A 16,794-nucleotide genomic window follows, 5' to 3' on the forward strand; every position below is an offset into this window, starting at 1 on the left:
GATGCGGCAGAATGCTTGGGCCAGCGACGGGACTGGAGGTGCACCGAGGCTGCTTAGTAGGGGTCACCGGGTAGTGTCGCTTCAGTTCGATCATTCGCGTCTTTGACAGTGGCAGGTGCACTCCGCTCGGGGCCCAGACCTGCACGGGGGCTTCTGTCGCTGACGATGCGAGGACGCATGCAATTGGGGAATTCATTTTTGGCCTTGATGAGTAGTATTTTGTAGTTGCTTCCTTGTAAGGAAACTAGTTCGTCCTTGCGGGGGACTTGTGCACACGAATGGACATGGAAAACTGCATGAGTTTCGCTGAGAGTTTGACGCTAGCTAAAGTGACGTTGAATGGTGGAAACAATAGCGCGCGCACCACACGTACTCATATGAGACAAAATCACGAAAATGAGGGAGCATAAGATCAAGAAGCGATATTCAATGAATGCACCAGGGAAGCGTGTAAAACACGGAAAGCGACCAGAAGATGCTGTAACCCCATCTTCTGTCATCTTCTCGCTGTGGTCCTTGGCCACAGGACCAGAACACCTCTTCATGCGCAGTCACACTGTTGTGCCGCGATCGTGACGTCGCTTGGTCAGCTTGACGCATTGTACACGAGCCGTTTGCGCATTCCCCAGTACGTCCACGCGCTAGAGGAAAGGAAATGCCAACGTCGGGTCAACCTTGGACAAAATTACAAGCCGTGCAACGATTGAATCGTTGGAATTGACAGCCACTCGCCCACCGAGCAACGTTTTCGCCGATTCTTTCATCCCAGCGTGGGGTTGGTTCCGACAAACACGACTGTCTTGACGAGATTTTCTCGAGCGCACCGACCTACCCCATTGGAAGGAGCAAGAGCATACCGGCACCGGCACCTGCATTACCCCATCACGTCCCCGACGCTCCCAAGTCGACCATGGTCGGCATGGCGCACGCGATGTGCGGCACGTCGTCCTTTTGTCGCGCGCTGCTGCCACATTTCTAATATTAGAATGCACCGAAAGAAGTCTCAGAACAACGGCGCCAACGACGACGGCGACGCGGCGCCGCCGACGTCGAATGTTTTGCGCATCAAAGTGATCTCGATGGGGGACGGCGGCGTCGGCAAGAGCTGCGTCATCAAGCGGTACTGCGAAGGTAGTTGCGGCACCTGGACATGTCCCGGAACTGGTTCCAACCCCACGCGTAGAAAAGTTTGTCAGCAAGTACATCTCGACGATCGGCATCGACTACGGTGTCAAACCCGTCAAGGTCAACGGGTCGGAAGTCCGCGTCAACTTTTGGGACCTGTCTGGCCAACCCGAATTTCTCGAAGTCCGCAACGAGTTCTACAAGGACACCCAGGTCGCGGCATCGGGTCTTGTCGATCTCACGTGTGTGCTTGCATGCAGGGCGCGATCTTAATGTTTGACGTGTCGTCGCGGCGCAGCTTTGAAGCGCTGGACGGATGGCTCAAAGAAGCTGCCAAGTACGGCGGCGGCAAGTTTCCGTGCGTGGTTTGCGCGAACAAAGTCGACAAACTGCGCCTAGTCAAGGAAGACGAAGGGGCGGCATGGGCCGCGGCCAAAGGGTACGAGTACTTTGAGACGTCCGCGCAGACTGGAGCGAACGTTGCCGAAGCGCTGCACCACCTCTTCCAGCTCGTTGTGAACCGACTGAAGTAAATCGAGTTAAAAATCATGTCCACTCGGTGGCCACCCATGGCGCCGTGGCGTTGTGGGGCTTTGGCTCGAGGGGAAAACACACGAGGCGCGCATGAGGCGGCACCTGCGCTTGACAAGCTTGTGCGTACTCGACGATCTGGCCTGGGTACACGTCCTACGCACCGTCCGTCACCGAATGCGCGGTGGCTGCCATCATACCTGGAGAATCTCGTAGCCGTCCAGCACCATCTATGGCCGCCGCCACGACGACGACGACTTTAGAAATCCCCGACACATGATCCAGGACGAACCTCGAGCCAGTGGTCAAATTTGTAGATGCAAGTCGCGACGGCGGCGAAATGCGCCGACAGAAACGCGTAAATGGTTTGAGTTGCCGTGTCGGCGTGCCATGCCATAACGCTGCTGTTGATGCCGCCGATGCGGCGCTCGTTCTCCATGTCGTCGGTCTTGAGCGTTCCAAACCACCCCGAGTACTGCATCGACGAGACACGTTAGGAAGGGGGAACGAGAGGGCTCGTGGTCACACCAGGGCCAAGTCGTCGAGGGAGCCCACGAGCACGGAGTCCAGGTCCAAATACAACATGCGACCAGTCCATCCAAACGCGGGCGAAAACACTTGCGCCTTGTTCCACCAGCCGACCCATCCTGGCGCCAACAGCCGCACGTCAATCTCTACAAAGCGGTGAAATGGTCGATTGCATGGATGCGTCATACCTGGCGCGAGGCCGACGGCATTGTCTGTGAGGCAGCAAAACGTATACCGAACACTTTTCAAGTGCCTCGCGACGCCGCGGTGCAGCTTGTTCACGTACTCGGCGCCGTACTTGACGCCCCACTTGACGCAAACTACAGTTAAATGCGTCATGGACGATCGATACGATTCCTCGGGCTGGGAATCTTGTGGACGGCGTAGCGATGGCCTGGACGTCCCAACGGGCAACGACGAAAGAATTCGATGCCAGCACAGGTCCACCGCGCGATCTTGTTGCCCCAATGCGCGGTATATCGTGTTCAGATTGTAGTACGCGTGCGTGTTGTCGGGGTCTTGATGGAGTGCCGTCGTGGCATGGCGCAATGCGTCGTGCAAGTTGCCATGGGCGTAGAGTTGTGCAGCGAGGTTCACGTGTGCATCGGGAAAGTGCGGTTGAATGGCAATGGCTTGACGAAAGTGGTCGATTGCCACGTCGAGAGGGCGACCCACGGACGCTCCTTTGGCGAACACGATCGCACTGGCCAGGTTGAAGTGGGCGGCCGCGTAGCGTGGGGCGTGGTCAAGAGCTTGCTCGAAGTGACGAATCGCTTCTGCATACTTGTGGGACGCGCTCAGGAGACTCCCCAAGCGGTTGTGCCACTTCGCGTCGGCACCGACCTCGATCGGCACCAACGTCATCGCGGCGCGAGAGATCCATATATTTTCAGCCAATCACAGACGAGAGGGGTTTCGATATGAATTTCGACGAGTTGCAAAAGTGAGGTGGGGAAGCCATGTCGGACGACGAAGGAGGACGCGGGACGCGGTCGCGATCGCGCAGCAAGTCGCATGACGACGGCGCGAGCAACGGTGGGAACTCGCTGTACGCGGCGGGTCTCCCGATCCGGGTACGGGAAGCACGTGTTTTCGGACGGACGCGGTGATCTTGAACGGGGCGTGCGTAGTTGAACAAGGCCGAGTTCGAAGAGCTCTTCGCCAAGTACGGCCGCCTCGCGAGCTGTGACTTGATCGAAGACCCCATCACACACGAATCCAGGTAATGCATGACTACACCCGACGGCTTGCTTACGACCAACCTTCTGGTGACGTAGAGGCTTTGGGTTCGTTGTCTACGAAGACAAGCGTGACGCGGAAGACGCTCTCAACGCGTTGAACGAGTACGAAGTGGCATTGCATTGCGTATGCGTATCTGACGTGTTTTTCTTGCGTTTCCAGCAAAGAAGTGTATGGGAAGAGAATTCGCGTGGAGAAATCCAAACGTTCCAAGCCGCATGCAAAGTCGCCTGGTCAATGTAAGGACGATTCTCGTGCTAATTCCAGTCGCGCTGACCGAACGCCGCCGTGGTATACACAGACCTCGGCCCACCGAGTGCAAGTGCCACTTTTAGGGCCCGACAAAGGGATCGCTCGAGGGACCGCCCTCGCGACCGGTCACGAGACCGCCGATCGCCTCCTCGGCATCGTTCGCGGGACCGTCGCGATCGATCTCCGCCACCGCGCAATCGTTCGCGCGACCGCCGCGAGCGTTCTCGTGACCGAGACGATCGCCGCGACGACCGACAAAGAGACCGATCCCGCGACCGTCGTCGCTAAAGATTGCTCTTCCATTGCATTCACATCGGTAATTCAACCAAGGACGGAGACATAGCATTTCCATTATGCGTTTTTGCTCGCGGCCACTTTGTTCCACCGCAGGACCGTGTTGCGCATGCGTGCAGACTTCGGTGAAGTAGGTGGTGCAGCGGCCACAGAGCACACTGTTACGGAGATTTGTGGGCCTTGCGGCTGTAGACGAGCATGTGGGTGTCGGGAACGGGACTGTCCGCATCCAGCGACACGGTCGCGTGGGCAAACGCTTGGTCGAGGGAGAACTTCCATGCCGCCAAGGACTCGGCCAACGCCGCCGCGCTGGAGCTGTACATGACAACGTACGTAGGCAGGGGGGTCGCCGCGTATCGTGCAGTTGCGAACGCGAGAGGGTCTTGGCGCAGTGCATCGGATGGCGACCCGACTTCGCGTTCGCTGCAGACCCAAGTAAGACGGATCCACCAAACAGCACGTACGATGGGGTGCACGTGGGGAACCAGAGCGGGATGTTGAGATGGAGATGGCTGTACAAGGGCGTGGCGTGGCAGGGCAGGAGAAAGTCGATCGAGTCGGTGGGGCCGACGTGGGCGGCCAAGTAGTCGAGCACGTCCAACGGACCTCGCTGCCCATCGAGTTGACGTGTGAGGACCATGTCGACCAACATGGCGAGGTACCTGGTGGAAGCGGGAGAAGTAGACAGCGGCCGCGCCATTCGCGGCCACGAGGAGGCTCACAACCGGCTTGAAGAACGTTCGTGTCTCGAGGGAGTGCAGCGCCTTGCCTGCATACACAAAGGACGCAGGTAGCAGTGGGAAGAGGAAACGTGGTTCTAAAACCGAGGGAATCGTGTGACTGCTCGCTCGACAAAGCAAATATACCCTTATGAGCACCGAAGCTGAACACGCACAAACTCCACAGCACGACGGCGGCCAGGTCGCGTTGCTGGAGTCGAGCGAGGCATGTGAGTCCAGCAGAGGGTCGCCGCAGGAGACGAAGCATGTACCTGGGTGAGGAACACGCCATACAGAATGAGAGGCAAGTGGGTCGCTGTGGCCTGTGGGAACCCCGCGACGAAGTACCAGTGCCAAGGATGCACTCCGTACAGCTTGTCCTTGCCCTGTGCGGTCGACTGACGACATGGAAAGGATGGAATGGCCAGTTGTACCTCCAACACGTTGAATTTCATGAAGTTGAACGGAACAAATGTCCATTCGCCGTAGCCAATGCGGTCCACGACGGCCATCGCGGCAATCGACACAACCCCGATGGGCATGAAGGTCGACAGGATCAAGGACACTGGAGACGTGGAACGAACGAGGAGAGACGATGCCAGAAAGACCCACAACACTGCATTCGTCGGCCGGAAAATGCATCCAAGTGCTGCGAACGCAACAGCAATCCGAAGGTGGCGGCGCTCCGTCGTCGATTCGCCCGATTCGCGCTTGGCCTGCCCGCTCTAATGAAACAAAAAGTAAACGATGGGGAACGACAACGGGATGGACCATAAAGTGCCACGGCCAATAGCTGAGCGCGATTGTCGTGCAGCATGCTTCGATCGAGTTGGAGAACGTGCGGCTCAGAGCGAAGAAGACAAACCATGACGAGATCTGGCAGAGCAACGCGTACTTCGCTGTCGAGGCGTCGAAGTATGTGCGTGCCAACTTGTACAGGAAAATGTCCGTGATGGCTGTGAAGACGCCCTGTAGAAGCAAGTGAGATGGGAAAGATAGGTGGTGCCTGCCTCGAGGATGCGGGGCCCGTACGCCACCGCCCATCGCGAGTCGAGGCCCTAACCAAGGTTCAGCACGTTGCGGTGCGAGAAAGGACAGACTACTACGAACCAGCAGCTGTAGACTCTTATACAGCAGAGCAAATATGGCGGGGTGTGCATACCCTCGCAACTGGGCATGTGGCTGCCACTCCCACGTCCTACAAAGAGCCATGAGGGAAGATGCAAACCCGAGGGACCGGCGACGATCGACGTACAGATAGCCATAGCCAAACACCATGTGATGAGCTACTTCCGAGCTCTGCCAGAATTCATCGGGGTTGAAGTACGTCCTCACGAACAGCGCATTGAACACGCGAAACACCACGAGGCATGCCGCGAGCGTCCACATGGCCATGTCGCCGGCGTCCAAAGTTGCCGCGCCTTGAGTCACTGGAATGTATGCATTTGATTGGTCCATTTCTTCAAAGCATGGATATTGATTGGGTAAAAAGGAAGGAGGGGCAGCGATTGAATTGAATAAAATTTCAATTTATACCGATTCAATAAAGCAAATACAATGTCCACCCTCCTCTGGGTATTAAGTACCAAAGGTTCTTCGGCCTGCAGAAACCGATGCACCATTCCTTGGCATGAAGAAGTGCACGAATTGAACGATGACGGTCGAAGCCGTCGAGAAGGTGGCGCTTCTGGAAGACGGTGCAAGCATCAAGGAAAGCGTCCGGCGGCACCGGTGGTTCATCGGTGTGCTGTGTGTCGTGGTCGTGGCCATAATCTGGACGTTTGCCAGTGTGCTTGTGCAATACGTGTTTCACGACCTAGGGTTTTCCAAACCATTCTTCCTCACGTACATTGCGAACTCGCTGTTTGCGGTGAACCTGCCGCTGTATTGCATCGGGACCAAGATCGGGTACATCAAAACCGAAACTCACGTGGGTGTGCGCGATACACTGCGGGTCAGCGCGATTGTCGCTCCATTATGGTTTGTCGCCAACTGCGCATACAACTTCAGCCTGAACATGACAAGGTGTGGCCCCTAGTCGTGATATGGCGAGTCTCATTGCTCTGTAGCGTTACGAGCAGCACAATCATCAGCTCCACTTCGTCCATGTTCACCTTTGCCTTGAGTGTGTTTTTCCTTGGCGAGAAGTTCGCTTGGTTCAAGGTACCGCTCAACGGATGCTTTCGTCTCACATAGTGATGCAGTTTGCGGGAGTTGCCTTTTGCATGGCGGGAAACATCTTCACGGTCTTGCAAGATGGCTCGTCCGGCGCAGCCGACTCGTTCACGGGCGACACGGTCGCACTCGTTTCTGCCTTTATGTACGCTGTCTACACGTCCACGATGCGCAAGTACATTCCAGACGACTCCAGCATGAGCCTTTCTCTCTTCTTTGGGCTCCTTGGTCTGCTCAACTTTGTCTGTTTGTTGCCTGTGGTGCTTGCTCTGCACTTCTCCAATGTCGAATCGTTGCAGGAGCTGACCGTGGAGATCCTTGGACTCTTGACCGTCAAGGGTCTCTTCGACAACGTGCTGTCCGATTACCTGTGGGCGCTTGCCATGTTGTACACAACACCGACCGTCGCGACCATCGGGTTGTCGTTGACCGTACGTCACAATGGACTTTCGCTGTCTCTAAACGTCGTGGTGGTGCAGGTGCCATTCGCCATCTTCTCGGATCTCATCTTTCATGGGGTTTCTCCTACGGCGGTGGTCATCTTTGCGTCCATCTTTGTCATCACGGGTTTCGTCCTTATCAATGTCGGTAGTCGCGACGATGTTGCGCGTCCGCGACGGAAGGCTCTGGATTAATGCATTTGGTTGTAATAAATGTTTTTAAACCAATCAAATCCATGTAATTGTCATGATTTTATCCAATCAGACGGGAGTGGAGGGAGGAGGTCTGTGAGGTTTAGAACTCCATTGCGAAGATCTCAAAGCAAAGAGTACGTGGACGACGTATGCCGGTCCATGCACGTGCCGTGACTCATGCGTCCTGTTTTTGTAGATGAGCAGCACAGGTGCAGGGGTAAGACACGGTTACCGCATTGTCTCCTCCCATGAGCCTCCTCGCTGTCTAGTACGATTTGTCGGCGGGCACGTTCTCGCCGGATGGCCGCATCTTTCAAGTCGAGTACGCCAAGAAGGCCGTCGAGAACAGCGGGTATGCGCATGCCTTCGTCCTTGGATACGCTGCTGATGACTGCTTGAAGGACTGCCATTGGCATTAACTGCAAAGACGGTGTCGTCATGGGCGTTGAAAAGATTCTTCTCTCCAAGTTGCTCGTGCCCGGGACGCACCGCCGCATTCATGCCATCGATCGCCACGTTGGCTTGGTACGACGCAAAGGATATTTTCGTGTTCACTCATTCAAAACTAGGCCATTTCCGGCTTGGTCGCGGACGGTCGTCAGCTGGTCAACCGCGCTCGTGAAGAAGCTGCTTCGTACAAGAAAAACTACGGAAGTCCGATTCCTCCTCAGATGTTGGCGGATCGCATGAGTCAATACGTGCATTACTACACGCTGTACGGATCTGTGCGTCCCTTTGGCACATCCATCATGCTTGCCGGGCGCGACGTGGACACGGGCAAGACGTTTCTGAATGTGATCGAACCATCGGGCGTGTCGTACCGATTCCGTGGCGCGGCCATGGGGAAAGGCGAGCAAGCGGCCAAGACTGAGATTGAAAAGTACAAACTCTTTGACCTGACCTGTCGCGAAGCTATCAAATACATCGCCAAAATGTAAGTCGCCCTCCCCATTGTTGCCGATGCCTGACTCGCTGTCTAGTTTGAATGTCCTGCACGACGAAGTCAAGCACCCATTCGAACTCGAACTGAGCTGGCTGTGCGAAGAATCCAACTGGCAGCATCAGCTCGTGCCGGCTAACATCCGAGATGACGCCACCGCGTGGGCCCTTCAGTCGATTCAAGACGATGACATGGCCGATGACGACGACGACGCGTAGTTGGAGCATCCATGTCGGGAAAGCGCCAAATAACACGTCGCACTCATCCTTCGTTCGATTACAGCGAGACATGATGGTTGTAAGGTTGATGGTTTTGCTGGTTGGTGCGCCGTGACGACTCGACGGGCTCCGCGCACATTTGGCATGGCAGCGACTGCCAGTGCACAGCGCCGTGCACAACTGCGAACCCCACGCTCAGGTCGGCACAGTACTGATCTGTGAGATCTTCCCACTCGGCGGCAGTCACAATTTCGTACAGCGGGTGCCTGTCAAAGACGTGTTGTCATGTCGGCTCCCGAAGGATCATGCACGGTTGTCGAGTACGTACTTCGTCGAGAGTCCAGGAATGGAACCATTTGGAGGAGTGAGCGACGTCGTTACCCCTGACAAGAACAGATCAACCGACGTGGGCACCACTGGCCGCTTGTGCCGTGCGCAGAGCAGGCCGCCGTTCACTATCGGACCAGGGGGCTTGGGGTGGTTGGATTTTGCGAATGCTCTCCATGCTTTGGACCATTTCAGTGGCACGAGGTAGAATGTGGTAGTCTCGGGACTGAAGAGAGCTGGAGGATAGTGCTGTTTTCGGTGGAGCAGGTCGAGAAGGGTCGAAGTCGAGGCGTGGGTCAAGAGCCGTTCGGTCTTTTGGACGTTGGCTGCGTCGGCGTCTGCTTCGGCGGTGGCAACGCACCGGTTGCATTCGATGGCGCTGAGCCCGAGACCGTAGACGGGTCGGGGGAAGTACGGAAACAGTTTCTTCCATTGCGAGAGCGGAAGCACCATGCGCTTCCCATGACCATTCGAAAGGGAAAGGGGACGTAGTCTCGAGTGGGCACACGTCAGACTGTCCGACATGTCTGGGATGTCGCGCTCGACAACCGTATCGAGTGCGCTCAGCACTTTGACAGTGGACTTTGGGTTTTGTACCATGGACTTGTACGCCTTCGGTCCTTGTTTCAAGAGCTTGTCGGCCTTCACACATTGCTTTTTGCACCCGAGGACGAAAGACTTGGCCAGCAACACCACAGCCGCAGACGTCGTAGCTTCGGCAGGGTCATTAGACAGCGGCATAGCATAGAGCAAGATCGATTTGATGTACTGGAGCTCTACGCATCGGAGCCACATGAGCGTGGGTGGACGACGAAGCTTGGGCCAAGTCGGCTCTGGCGACTGTGCAAGGAATGCCAAGGACGGTGATTCCTTCAACAAGATTAACGCCAGTGCAGCGACATGCCCATGCAGCTCCTTGGAGCACAGGCTGAGCCACACGAGCTCTGTCGTCGTCAGGTACCTGCCCACCTCAATCCAAGCCACGCGCATGTTGCTGGCCAACCTGAACAACAACCTCGTTGGCGGCAAGGATTTTGATTGCATCTTGGCTGCGTTCCCTCGTTTTAATGACATACGACAATGTCATGCTGAATTTTCACTGGATGACAGCAACCATTCCTGCTATTCTCGCCTACAACTCCACACTCCTTCAGGAACTTCACTCACATTCCACGTGTATGTAGCCATACTCTTTCAAGTTCAATACGTGAGTGAAGGTATTGATCTCACTGCGGTGCCGTCGAGGTTTAGAAGGGTGACAGCGCGACACGTCGAATGCTCAATCGTTCTTATTGTGTACTTCGAAGTGATAAAATACATTGAATGGCCATAAATATTTGTGATTTTGGCAAAATAATCCATCGGGCTGTGATATTTTCTGAATCGTACTTAAAAGAGTGCAATATGGAGTTCTGTTGGCGCAGCAGCATTGGGCTGGACCGACGGCATGGGGAAAAAGAAGGGCAACAAGAGCGGCGGGCACGACGAACCCCCGACGGACGTCTCCCGTTCCAAGAAGAAACGTAACAAGAAGGTCCAGGCAAGCAAGGAGCAGCATTTTGAGCTGAAGAAGAAGAAGAAGGAGAAACTCGACAAGTTGAGGCTCCAAGAACATCCCAAGCGCCGCCGACACAAGCCTGTTGGCAAAAATGTCGACGAACCCGTGGACATCCACCACCCGTCTCCTGACGTTGACAGCGATAGCGACGTGGCCTCGACTGAATCCACGTACATCTCCATCAAGGAATCGTCCACTGACGACAATCCCACAAAAGTGTCCAGGACGACGCTGATCCGTTCTGTCTCTGAGGATGACACCCCGTGGATGAAGCCTGGCCATCGATACCGACTTCCGAACGTGTTTCTTTGTCTACACGACGAAATCCTGGACTTTGTTACGTTCTTGAGTCCGACGCCAGAAGAAGTGAAGGCACGGAAAGCACTAGTCAAGACCATGCAGGACCTGGTTGCATCGTTGTGGGACGGTGCTTCGTTGAGCGCGTTCGGGTCTTTGTTTACCGAGATGTACCTTCCATCAAGCGACATCGACATGGTGGTGCTAGACGGGCCGAGTGGAAAGGAACCTCTGTACACGCTGGCGCAGCGGCTGGAAGACCTCGGGATCGTGTCGTTCTTAGAGGTTGTTGACTCGGCGCGCATTCCGATCGTCAAGTTCGTGCACACCGAGTCGGGCCTGAGCGTCGATGTGTCGTTTGGGGTCACGAGTGGGTTTGCGACCGGTGACCTAGTCAAGGGATACCAGGAGAAGTTTCCAGCATTTCGGCCGCTTACGCTTGTCCTCAAGTACTTTTTGCAGCAACGCGGGCTCAACGAAACGTTCAAGGGCGGAGTCGGGTCCTTTCTGCTCCAGCTCATGGTCGTCAGCTTCCTCCAGCACAAGAATCGGAACAGCTCGTATTCAAACTCAATGCAAGACCTGGGCCACCTCCTTGTCGACTTTTTCGACTTGTACGGCAATGTGTTCAACTCGACGGACCTGACGATTTCGGTGCGGGATGGCGGAGCGTACGTGATGAAAGAGTCCAGGAACTGGAAAAACTATCAGCGACCAGACTTGCTTTCGATGGAGAACCCGCACGACACGAATCACGACGTCGGGGCCAACTCGTATGAAGTGCGACGAGTGTTCAAAGTGTTTTCCCACGCGGCCAAGGTCCTCAAAGCAGAGATTTGCCATCGAGGGTCGGTCGACATGCACCACGACGATTATGGGACGAGTATCTTGGAAAGAATCATTGCCAAAGATGTGCTGCTCCAGGATCGCGTCGGCCCAGACACGTTTGGCTTTGCCATGCGTAAACCCGACATGGAAGCACTTCGACATCAGGGAAAACTCCATCGGCGGCATTAATTGTAATGGACATTGCCCCTTGCAGCCGGCGTGCTCTCGATGGACCAGATGCGCTGGATGCCATGGACTGAAAAGCACGCTATCTCGATCTTGCGACGTCGAGATCGTTGACGAGATATTGCTCCAACGCAGAAACTATTGGCAGCATCAAACGCATGGTACCATTATGTAGCGACTTATTCTTCAAGTTCAAAACGGGTGGGTGCCCCACTCTGTCCACAAAATTGGTTTACATGTTTTTGGCAGAGTCACTTGGGGCCGCCAACTTGGTCACTTTGGCCACCACGGGGACGACATATCCGACCATACCAAGCGTCGCGGGGTAAAACACCGAAGATAGAGTCACGGCAGCGGCCCACGTCCCGATAGCCGACCCAACGTCGCCCATGCCATATTGGTTAAGAATTGGGAGGATGTCGACGCCTTGGAGTAGCGCCATGTAGATGGATGTGACCACGGTAAGGCCCATGAACCGCGCTCCGATCATGTAGCACGCGCCGTACTTGTCCATTACAGTCGTGACGCCGGACAAACCCTTCTGCAAGATAGACGGAGCTGCCGCGGCACCGGAAGCTGGGAGCCTACTCGTAAGTTGGGAACAACTTGATGATTGTGGTAATGGGATCGATCTTACGAGGGAATGAGGGACGATACTTTGACTTTAGTCAACTCAGGGAACATCTTCGAGATGCAAGCCGCCGCAGCGACGTCCAACGGCATGCGGAGCCGGCGCAATGGACGACTGCACGCAAATGCAAGGGCGAATTCAGGCGAGATCGTCACTCCTACGGGTCCTTGTGAGGTTTAGGTGGCATCGTCAAAAGCACCTGAGAGCTGGAGTAACCCGTACGTTCCAAACACGGACGCCATGTCCGAAGCAATCATGACACCAAGCGTGAGTGTCGTGTGGTTTTTGAGCGCAGCGTTGAAGTGGTCGACGGCATCTTGGAGAAGCGACGAGCGGTTGCGATCTTCTTGCGGCGAGAACGACGACGGAGGTGGCTGGAATGTCGAACAAACAGGGCGAGAGGCAGAGCTGAAGATCCTTTGCGATGTGCGGGAGGCCATGGTGTGGCGCATGACCGCCGGCCGAACCAACTTACGGGACAACATGGCTCCAGAGGCACCACCAACGAACTGCGAATGTCATTGTGCGTAGCATGCAATGCGACAGAGTTGATTGGTCAAAATTGATGGTATAATCCCGCGGGGGTTTCGGGGTTGCATACTACGGAGCGCGCTCACCTGTCTCGATGGCGCAGCACAGCTCCTTTGAACGCGCCTGACCAAGCATGGACCCTGCCATGCTACTGGCACGCACAAAGAGGACATTCCGGCCGTGACATGCGTCCAACGAGGGGGCCAATGTGTCATATGCAGTGTATGAGTACGGTACAACTCTGGTTTTGGTGCCTACTTGCGGGCGCTTTGTAGCATACACAATGGAGCTGTTGAGGGGGCTGCCCAGGCGTGCTGCTGGAGTCCAGGTTCCTCGGTCACCGGCGGTAGCATCGCGGCATCGGCCACTTCCGTTGGCCAATGAAACGTTGCATGGAGTTGCACCGACGCAAACTTTTGGTTGGTGCAGAGTCAAACGTGGTTTAAGTGCTGCCCGTCGATTTAACGTGATTGTTGTTATAACACATGGTTGTGTATTATAATTCCTTTGTACCAACGCTTGTATGAAGTTATAATTCGTGCCCTCATCGGAGGGAAATTGTTGGTGCAGATTGGCGTGCGCGGAACTGCATTGTCGTTTTCTGACCATTCGTGACCGCGGCGCCCGTGGACGTGCGAAGGATCAAGTGATGAGTACTGCACCAACCCTAAGTATGTATGCATATGCTCACGAGGCGCAGGTGGGACAAAAACGCTCATCCTTGGTCGTGTGTGCCTGCAGGTGGAGATGCGCTGAAAGAAGCCTTGAAGAGCCAAGTCGAATTCTACTTCTCCAAGGCGAACCTCGTCAACGACACTTTCCTCGTCTCGCAGATGAACTCCCAAATGTACATCCTACAGGATCTTCGTGTGAATGCTCATGCGACGTAGGTATGTCCCCGTGGACGTGATTGTGGGCTTCTCGAAGATCAAGGCACTGACCACGGACGTTGCATTGGTTGTCGATTCCATCAAGGACTCCACGGTACAATGCACCACAGCGCTCGTGTATTCATTTGCACGGTTCAGGTTTGCTCGTTGAGCCCGGAAGGTGATGCCATCAAACCCAACATCAAGTCGGAGCGCAACACGATCATCCTTCGTGAAATTCCGTCCGCCACCGATCCCAAGGACGTCGAAGCGATCTTTGAAGGGTGCGGCACTGTCGCTAGTGTTCGCAGTGATGTCGGTGACACATGGTTCGTGACCATGGCCACGGAGGAAGATGCCGTGAACACGCTCTTGGCGCTGCGTTCCAAGACATTCCACGACGCGCCTATCAAAGCCCGCCTCAAGTCGGAGAACGTTTTGCGCTCGTTTCTGCCGGAATCCACTCCGTCCGCCAACACCACACCGTACCAACCCACGAACGGTTCAATTTACGGCAACGCGCCGTACTACAGCCAGGCAGTGCCAAATGCATTCGGTGTACAATACGCCGGCCGCACCCCCATTGCCAAGACTGTCAAAGTTGGCAAAGGCAAGAAAGGCCAATCCATCACAGGTGCTGCCGTCATGGCTGCGCCCACGACCCCAACCAACGCGACATCGAAGAAATCCAAGAAGAAGAAGGACCTCTCGGCGGCTGCGACCCCGGCGGCCGCGTCTGGTCCTAAGTCGGCAGGCAAGCACAGCGAACGCCAGCCTATCTTGAACTCGGCCAACTTCCCACCGCTCCCCCTCGTGAGCGCGAATGGAGCCGACATTACGTACAAGTACAGCCACGACGACATCATGGAGATTGTGAAGCACATGGACGACACAGACTGCGTTCTCCCCGCTGGAAAGATGGACTTTGAGACGCACGAAAGCGCGTTGACGCCCGTCGCGCACCCGGATCTGCTCAAAAACCAGCGCACGTACAGTATCGAACAGGCGCGCGAAGCATTGCGCCAAGGACGACCGATCCGCAGTGACTCGGTTGGGTCTGTTGACTACGAAAGTCTCATGTATGGCGAAGAGTACACGAAGGAAGCGCGTGAATTGCGCGCGGCCGCATCGAAGGACGACGCCAAGAAGCCCGCGGCTGCCGTGTCGGTGGGCGGGTATGCCGCGGCGTTGATCCATGGCACGCCAGTGGTGGTCTCGCCCAAGAAGGTCGCTGTCAAGGTGACCGAAGCGCCCGTTGAAGCGGAGAAGAAGGACAAGGCTGTTCTTGTCACGGAGAAAAAGACCCCGAAGAAGAAGAAGGCCATCGACACCCCTGCCGCGGCCCCAGTGGTGTTGACTGGTGCGTGGGGTGGCCGGTCGTTTGTGGACGTTGTGACCAAGCCCAAGGACGAGAAAGCTGCTGTAGGAGTAGATAAAGCGACGATTGAATAGGAAGCGCAACGGCCGGCGTGATGCATTTTTAGAGATAATTCATGGACTTTTTTTGCATTTCCCAGGATTGCACACTCTTCAAATGTCCACCTGGCCACGCTTATCCGGATGGCTGATAATGCACAAAGATGGACCCAATGAACTGGGTGGGGCAATCGGCCAGGATGGAATGCCGCCTGCTGATGGATGCGTGTGTAGAGTCATGTAAAGCTCCTGGCGTGCCATCTTCACCACGAAGTCAAGAAGAAGGAGATGTTCTTCCGCCTGAGAGGTCGGATCATCACGCGGGTGCACCTCGTGGGTTGGATCACAAGTGTTCAACCCAAGGTCGATCGAGGTGGGTGTGACGTGAAAGTCGAAGGCGCGTGCGTTCACGCGCGTCGTAGTGGAGTACACGCTTGATGACGGAAGCGGAGAAGTGAATTTGGTCAAATGGGATGGAGCGCACACGAACGTGCTTGCATTGGGTGATTTGGTGCGCATTCAGGGCAAGCTCAAGCACTCGAACTGGTCCGAATTGGTCGAAGTCACGATCTCCAAAGCAACGACGGTGATGGACCCGAACGAAGAAGTTCTGCATTGGATGGAAGTGCGACATCTCTTTCAGGCGGTGTACTCGATTCCTTGCGAGCACGTATGCATGCATCCATGACATGAACGGGCATTCATGGAAAATCAACGATAGGCACCTCCCCACATTGAGCGCGAAGAACGACTGGCGCAAGCGTTTCTTCGCCAAGTGTTTCTAGGAAGCCCCAGCAACGAGATTCCCGTGCCAACGACCGATGACGAGTTCTTCGCGTGCGCGGTGGCATTGTATCTGCATCGCAGTCAGCACGGTAAGGCGAACGACGGTGGATCCATGGTGGATGACAGGCATGAACAGACTGCCGTCCAAGCCAACCCATTCGGTTTCGATTTCACAACCTTGTTAATAGCTCGGACGAGCTTCTGAAGGTACAACTGATGGATCGCTTTTGTATGTGATGCTTCTGTAGGTCCCCCATGGCATCCATCGGATGTCGGCGTTCCGTCGGGCCTTCAACGTGCTTCGAAAAGCTGGGTTGTGCCATCTAGAAGGTACGCCCATACCCTGACGCGCCCGTGGTATACTGAGCTATGCGCGAAGATGCTGACAATGACGTGTACTGCTTTGTCACGTTTCCGGTGGCGCTGCAACCGTGGATCGTGGATCTCCTGAACAGTATACACGCACGCCACACGCAATTCACCCCTGAGACACCGCTCGAATCGTAGGTGAGGGTGATTCCTCTGTGTCGTATGTGGTCTCCAAGGTAGTTCAGCTAAAGCTCTTCCGCCATCTTCCTCTGGATTGGATCTCCGCTGGCATCGACGGCCTGTGCCATGCCCATGTCGTCGTGCGCTCAGGGTCTCGCATTTCGACGAATAAAAAACAATCCGGATAGTTTGTCCAACAACCGGATTGGAAATCAGAACG

At 55.5% G+C, this 16,794-nt stretch overlaps 10 protein-coding genes across 16 annotated transcripts; 6 read left to right on the forward strand and 4 right to left on the reverse strand.

The window, feature by feature from the left end:
• Window positions 1-986: 986 nt before the first annotated feature.
• Window positions 987-1,658, forward strand: H310_08817 (hypothetical protein; the record flags this gene model as incomplete). The annotated part of the gene is made up of 3 exons (XM_008874719.1): window positions 987-1,131; window positions 1,184-1,338; window positions 1,386-1,658. 3 exons carry the CDS (start codon window positions 987-989, stop codon window positions 1,656-1,658), a joined length of 573 nt encoding a protein of 190 aa, XP_008872941.1.
• Window positions 1,151-3,067, reverse strand: H310_08818. 2 transcript variants are annotated; one of them, XM_008874720.1, is made up of 5 exons: window positions 2,373-3,067; window positions 2,185-2,330; window positions 1,949-2,131; window positions 1,857-1,886; window positions 1,151-1,812 (listed from the first exon to the last, which is right to left on the reverse strand). In XM_008874720.1, the coding sequence occupies exons 1-5, from the start codon at window positions 3,046-3,048 to the stop codon at window positions 1,672-1,674; spliced, it is 1,176 nt and encodes a 391-aa protein (XP_008872942.1). In that variant the 5' UTR covers window positions 3,049-3,067; the 3' UTR covers window positions 1,151-1,671. The 2 variants fall into 2 exon arrangements, with proteins under 2 accessions (XP_008872942.1, XP_008872943.1); XM_008874721.1 differs by having other exon boundaries at window positions 1,949-2,330.
• A 76-nt stretch (window positions 3,068-3,143) lies between these two features.
• Window positions 3,144-4,018, forward strand: H310_08819 (hypothetical protein; the record flags this gene model as incomplete). The annotated part of the gene is made up of 5 exons (XM_008874722.1): window positions 3,144-3,257; window positions 3,315-3,406; window positions 3,462-3,527; window positions 3,586-3,662; window positions 3,759-4,018. 5 exons carry the CDS (start codon window positions 3,144-3,146, stop codon window positions 4,016-4,018), a joined length of 609 nt encoding a protein of 202 aa, XP_008872944.1.
• Window positions 3,997-6,115, reverse strand: H310_08820 (hypothetical protein). 4 transcript variants are annotated; one of them, XM_008874725.1, is made up of 10 exons: window positions 5,944-6,115; window positions 5,799-5,886; window positions 5,699-5,746; window positions 5,460-5,657; window positions 5,123-5,413; window positions 4,961-5,074; window positions 4,836-4,899; window positions 4,632-4,786; window positions 4,434-4,579; window positions 3,997-4,392 (listed from the first exon to the last, which is right to left on the reverse strand). In XM_008874725.1, the coding sequence occupies exons 1-10, from the start codon at window positions 6,081-6,083 to the stop codon at window positions 4,131-4,133; spliced, it is 1,506 nt and encodes a 501-aa protein (XP_008872947.1). In that variant the 5' UTR covers window positions 6,084-6,115; the 3' UTR covers window positions 3,997-4,130. The 4 variants fall into 4 exon arrangements, with proteins under 4 accessions (XP_008872947.1, XP_008872945.1, XP_008872946.1 ...); XM_008874723.1 differs by having other exon boundaries at window positions 4,434-4,786; XM_008874724.1 differs by having other exon boundaries at window positions 3,997-4,786.
• A 227-nt stretch (window positions 6,116-6,342) lies between these two features.
• Window positions 6,343-8,656, forward strand: H310_08821 (hypothetical protein; the record flags this gene model as incomplete). The annotated part of the gene is made up of 9 exons (XM_008874727.1): window positions 6,343-6,713; window positions 6,758-6,851; window positions 6,893-7,294; window positions 7,343-7,447; window positions 7,695-7,715; window positions 7,768-7,850; window positions 7,900-8,023; window positions 8,068-8,432; window positions 8,479-8,656. The coding sequence occupies 9 exons, from the start codon at window positions 6,343-6,345 to the stop codon at window positions 8,654-8,656; spliced, it is 1,743 nt and encodes a 580-aa protein (XP_008872949.1).
• H310_08822 (hypothetical protein) lies at window positions 8,334-10,019 on the reverse strand. The gene is made up of 2 exons (XM_008874728.1): window positions 8,985-10,019; window positions 8,334-8,922 (listed from the first exon to the last, which is right to left on the reverse strand). The coding sequence occupies exons 1-2, from the start codon at window positions 9,971-9,973 to the stop codon at window positions 8,715-8,717; spliced, it is 1,197 nt and encodes a 398-aa protein (XP_008872950.1). The 5' UTR covers window positions 9,974-10,019; the 3' UTR covers window positions 8,334-8,714.
• A 377-nt stretch (window positions 10,020-10,396) lies between these two features.
• H310_08823 (hypothetical protein) lies at window positions 10,397-13,062 on the forward strand. 3 transcript variants are annotated; one of them, XM_008874729.1, is made up of 3 exons: window positions 10,397-12,053; window positions 12,102-12,442; window positions 12,521-13,062. In XM_008874729.1, exon 1 carries the CDS (start codon window positions 10,431-10,433, stop codon window positions 11,853-11,855), a length of 1,425 nt encoding a protein of 474 aa, XP_008872951.1. In that variant the 5' UTR covers window positions 10,397-10,430; the 3' UTR covers window positions 11,856-12,053; window positions 12,102-12,442; window positions 12,521-13,062. The 3 variants fall into 3 exon arrangements, with proteins under 3 accessions (XP_008872951.1, XP_008872953.1, XP_008872952.1); XM_008874731.1 differs by lacking the exon at window positions 12,521-13,062 and having other exon boundaries at window positions 10,398-12,053; window positions 12,102-12,177; window positions 12,225-12,489; XM_008874730.1 differs by lacking the exon at window positions 12,521-13,062 and having other exon boundaries at window positions 10,398-12,053; window positions 12,102-12,503.
• H310_08824 (hypothetical protein) lies at window positions 10,401-13,064 on the reverse strand. The gene is made up of 3 exons (XM_008874732.1): window positions 12,683-13,064; window positions 12,490-12,640; window positions 10,401-12,436 (listed from the first exon to the last, which is right to left on the reverse strand). The coding sequence occupies exons 1-3, from the start codon at window positions 12,966-12,968 to the stop codon at window positions 12,085-12,087; spliced, it is 789 nt and encodes a 262-aa protein (XP_008872954.1). The 5' UTR covers window positions 12,969-13,064; the 3' UTR covers window positions 10,401-12,084.
• Window positions 13,065-13,566: 502 nt separating this feature from the next.
• H310_08825 (hypothetical protein) lies at window positions 13,567-15,399 on the forward strand. Its single transcript, XM_008874733.1, has 4 exons — window positions 13,567-13,685; window positions 13,756-13,861; window positions 13,905-13,998; window positions 14,043-15,399. The coding sequence occupies exons 1-4, from the start codon at window positions 13,664-13,666 to the stop codon at window positions 15,333-15,335; spliced, it is 1,515 nt and encodes a 504-aa protein (XP_008872955.1). The 5' UTR covers window positions 13,567-13,663; the 3' UTR covers window positions 15,336-15,399.
• An 89-nt stretch (window positions 15,400-15,488) lies between these two features.
• Window positions 15,489-16,792, forward strand: H310_08826 (hypothetical protein). The gene is made up of 7 exons (XM_008874734.1): window positions 15,489-15,672; window positions 15,722-15,969; window positions 16,021-16,174; window positions 16,222-16,292; window positions 16,334-16,415; window positions 16,465-16,539; window positions 16,593-16,792. Exons 1-7 carry the CDS (start codon window positions 15,588-15,590, stop codon window positions 16,760-16,762), a joined length of 885 nt encoding a protein of 294 aa, XP_008872956.1. The 5' UTR covers window positions 15,489-15,587; the 3' UTR covers window positions 16,763-16,792.
• The last annotated feature ends 2 nt before the right edge of the window (window positions 16,793-16,794 follow it).

Source organism: Aphanomyces invadans (assembly GCF_000520115.1).
Source record: "Aphanomyces invadans strain NJM9701 unplaced genomic scaffold supercont1.18, whole genome shotgun sequence".
In the NCBI taxonomy this organism is placed as follows: domain Eukaryota; phylum Oomycota; class Saprolegniomycetes; order Saprolegniales; family Verrucalvaceae; genus Aphanomyces; species Aphanomyces invadans.

Excerpts from the sequence above, each read along its gene's own strand:
- H310_08818 (XM_008874720.1), bottom strand. The coding sequence starts at position 3,048 with ATGACGTTGGTGCCGATCGAGGTCGGTGCCGACGCGAAGTGGCACAAC. Across the intron at positions 2,132-2,184 it reads CCCTCGACGACTTGGCCCTG|TACTCGGGGTGGTTTGGAAC; the intron begins GTGTGACCACGA and ends TCGTCGATGCAG. Across the intron at positions 1,813-1,856 it reads ACGGCTACGAGATTCTCCAG|GACGTGTACCCAGGCCAGAT; the intron begins GTATGATGGCAG and ends GACGGTGCGTAG.
- H310_08825 (XM_008874733.1), top strand. The coding sequence starts at position 13,664 with ATGAGTACTGCACCAACCCTAA. Across the intron at positions 13,686-13,755 it reads GAGTACTGCACCAACCCTAA|GTGGAGATGCGCTGAAAGAA; the intron begins GTATGTATGCAT and ends GTGTGCCTGCAG. Across the intron at positions 13,862-13,904 it reads TCGCAGATGAACTCCCAAAT|GTATGTCCCCGTGGACGTGA; the intron begins GTACATCCTACA and ends CATGCGACGTAG.
- H310_08823 (XM_008874729.1), top strand. The coding sequence starts at position 10,431 with ATGGGGAAAAAGAAGGGCAACAAGAGCGGCGGGCACGACGAACCCCCG.
- H310_08824 (XM_008874732.1), bottom strand. The coding sequence starts at position 12,968 with ATGTTGTCCCGTAAGTTGGTTCGGCCGGCGGTCATGCGCCACACCATG. Across the intron at positions 12,641-12,682 it reads CGGGTTACTCCAGCTCTCAG|GAGTGACGATCTCGCCTGAA; the intron begins GTGCTTTTGACG and ends AAGGACCCGTAG. Across the intron at positions 12,437-12,489 it reads GTATCGTCCCTCATTCCCTC|GCTCCCAGCTTCCGGTGCCG; the intron begins GTAAGATCGATC and ends ACTTACGAGTAG.
- H310_08826 (XM_008874734.1), top strand. The coding sequence starts at position 15,588 with ATGTTCTTCCGCCTGAGAGGTCGGATCATCACGCGGGTGCACCTCGTG. Across the intron at positions 16,293-16,333 it reads GCTCGGACGAGCTTCTGAAG|GTCCCCCATGGCATCCATCG; the intron begins GTACAACTGATG and ends ATGCTTCTGTAG. Across the intron at positions 16,540-16,592 it reads GATCGTGGATCTCCTGAACA|GTGAGGGTGATTCCTCTGTG; the intron begins GTATACACGCAC and ends CTCGAATCGTAG.
- H310_08822 (XM_008874728.1), bottom strand. The coding sequence starts at position 9,973 with ATGCGCGTGGCTTGGATTGAGGTGGGCAGGTACCTGACGACGACAGAG. Across the intron at positions 8,923-8,984 it reads ATTCCTGGACTCTCGACGAA|GCACCCGCTGTACGAAATTG; the intron begins GTACGTACTCGA and ends CGTCTTTGACAG.
- H310_08820 (XM_008874723.1), bottom strand. The coding sequence starts at position 6,083 with ATGGCCATGTGGACGCTCGCGGCATGCCTCGTGGTGTTTCGCGTGTTC. Across the intron at positions 5,075-5,122 it reads TGAAATTCAACGTGTTGGAG|GGCAAGGACAAGCTGTACGG; the intron begins GTACAACTGGCC and ends TCGACCGCACAG. Across the intron at positions 4,787-4,835 it reads CAGCTTCGGTGCTCATAAGG|AACCACGTTTCCTCTTCCCA; the intron begins GTATATTTGCTT and ends CCTCGGTTTTAG.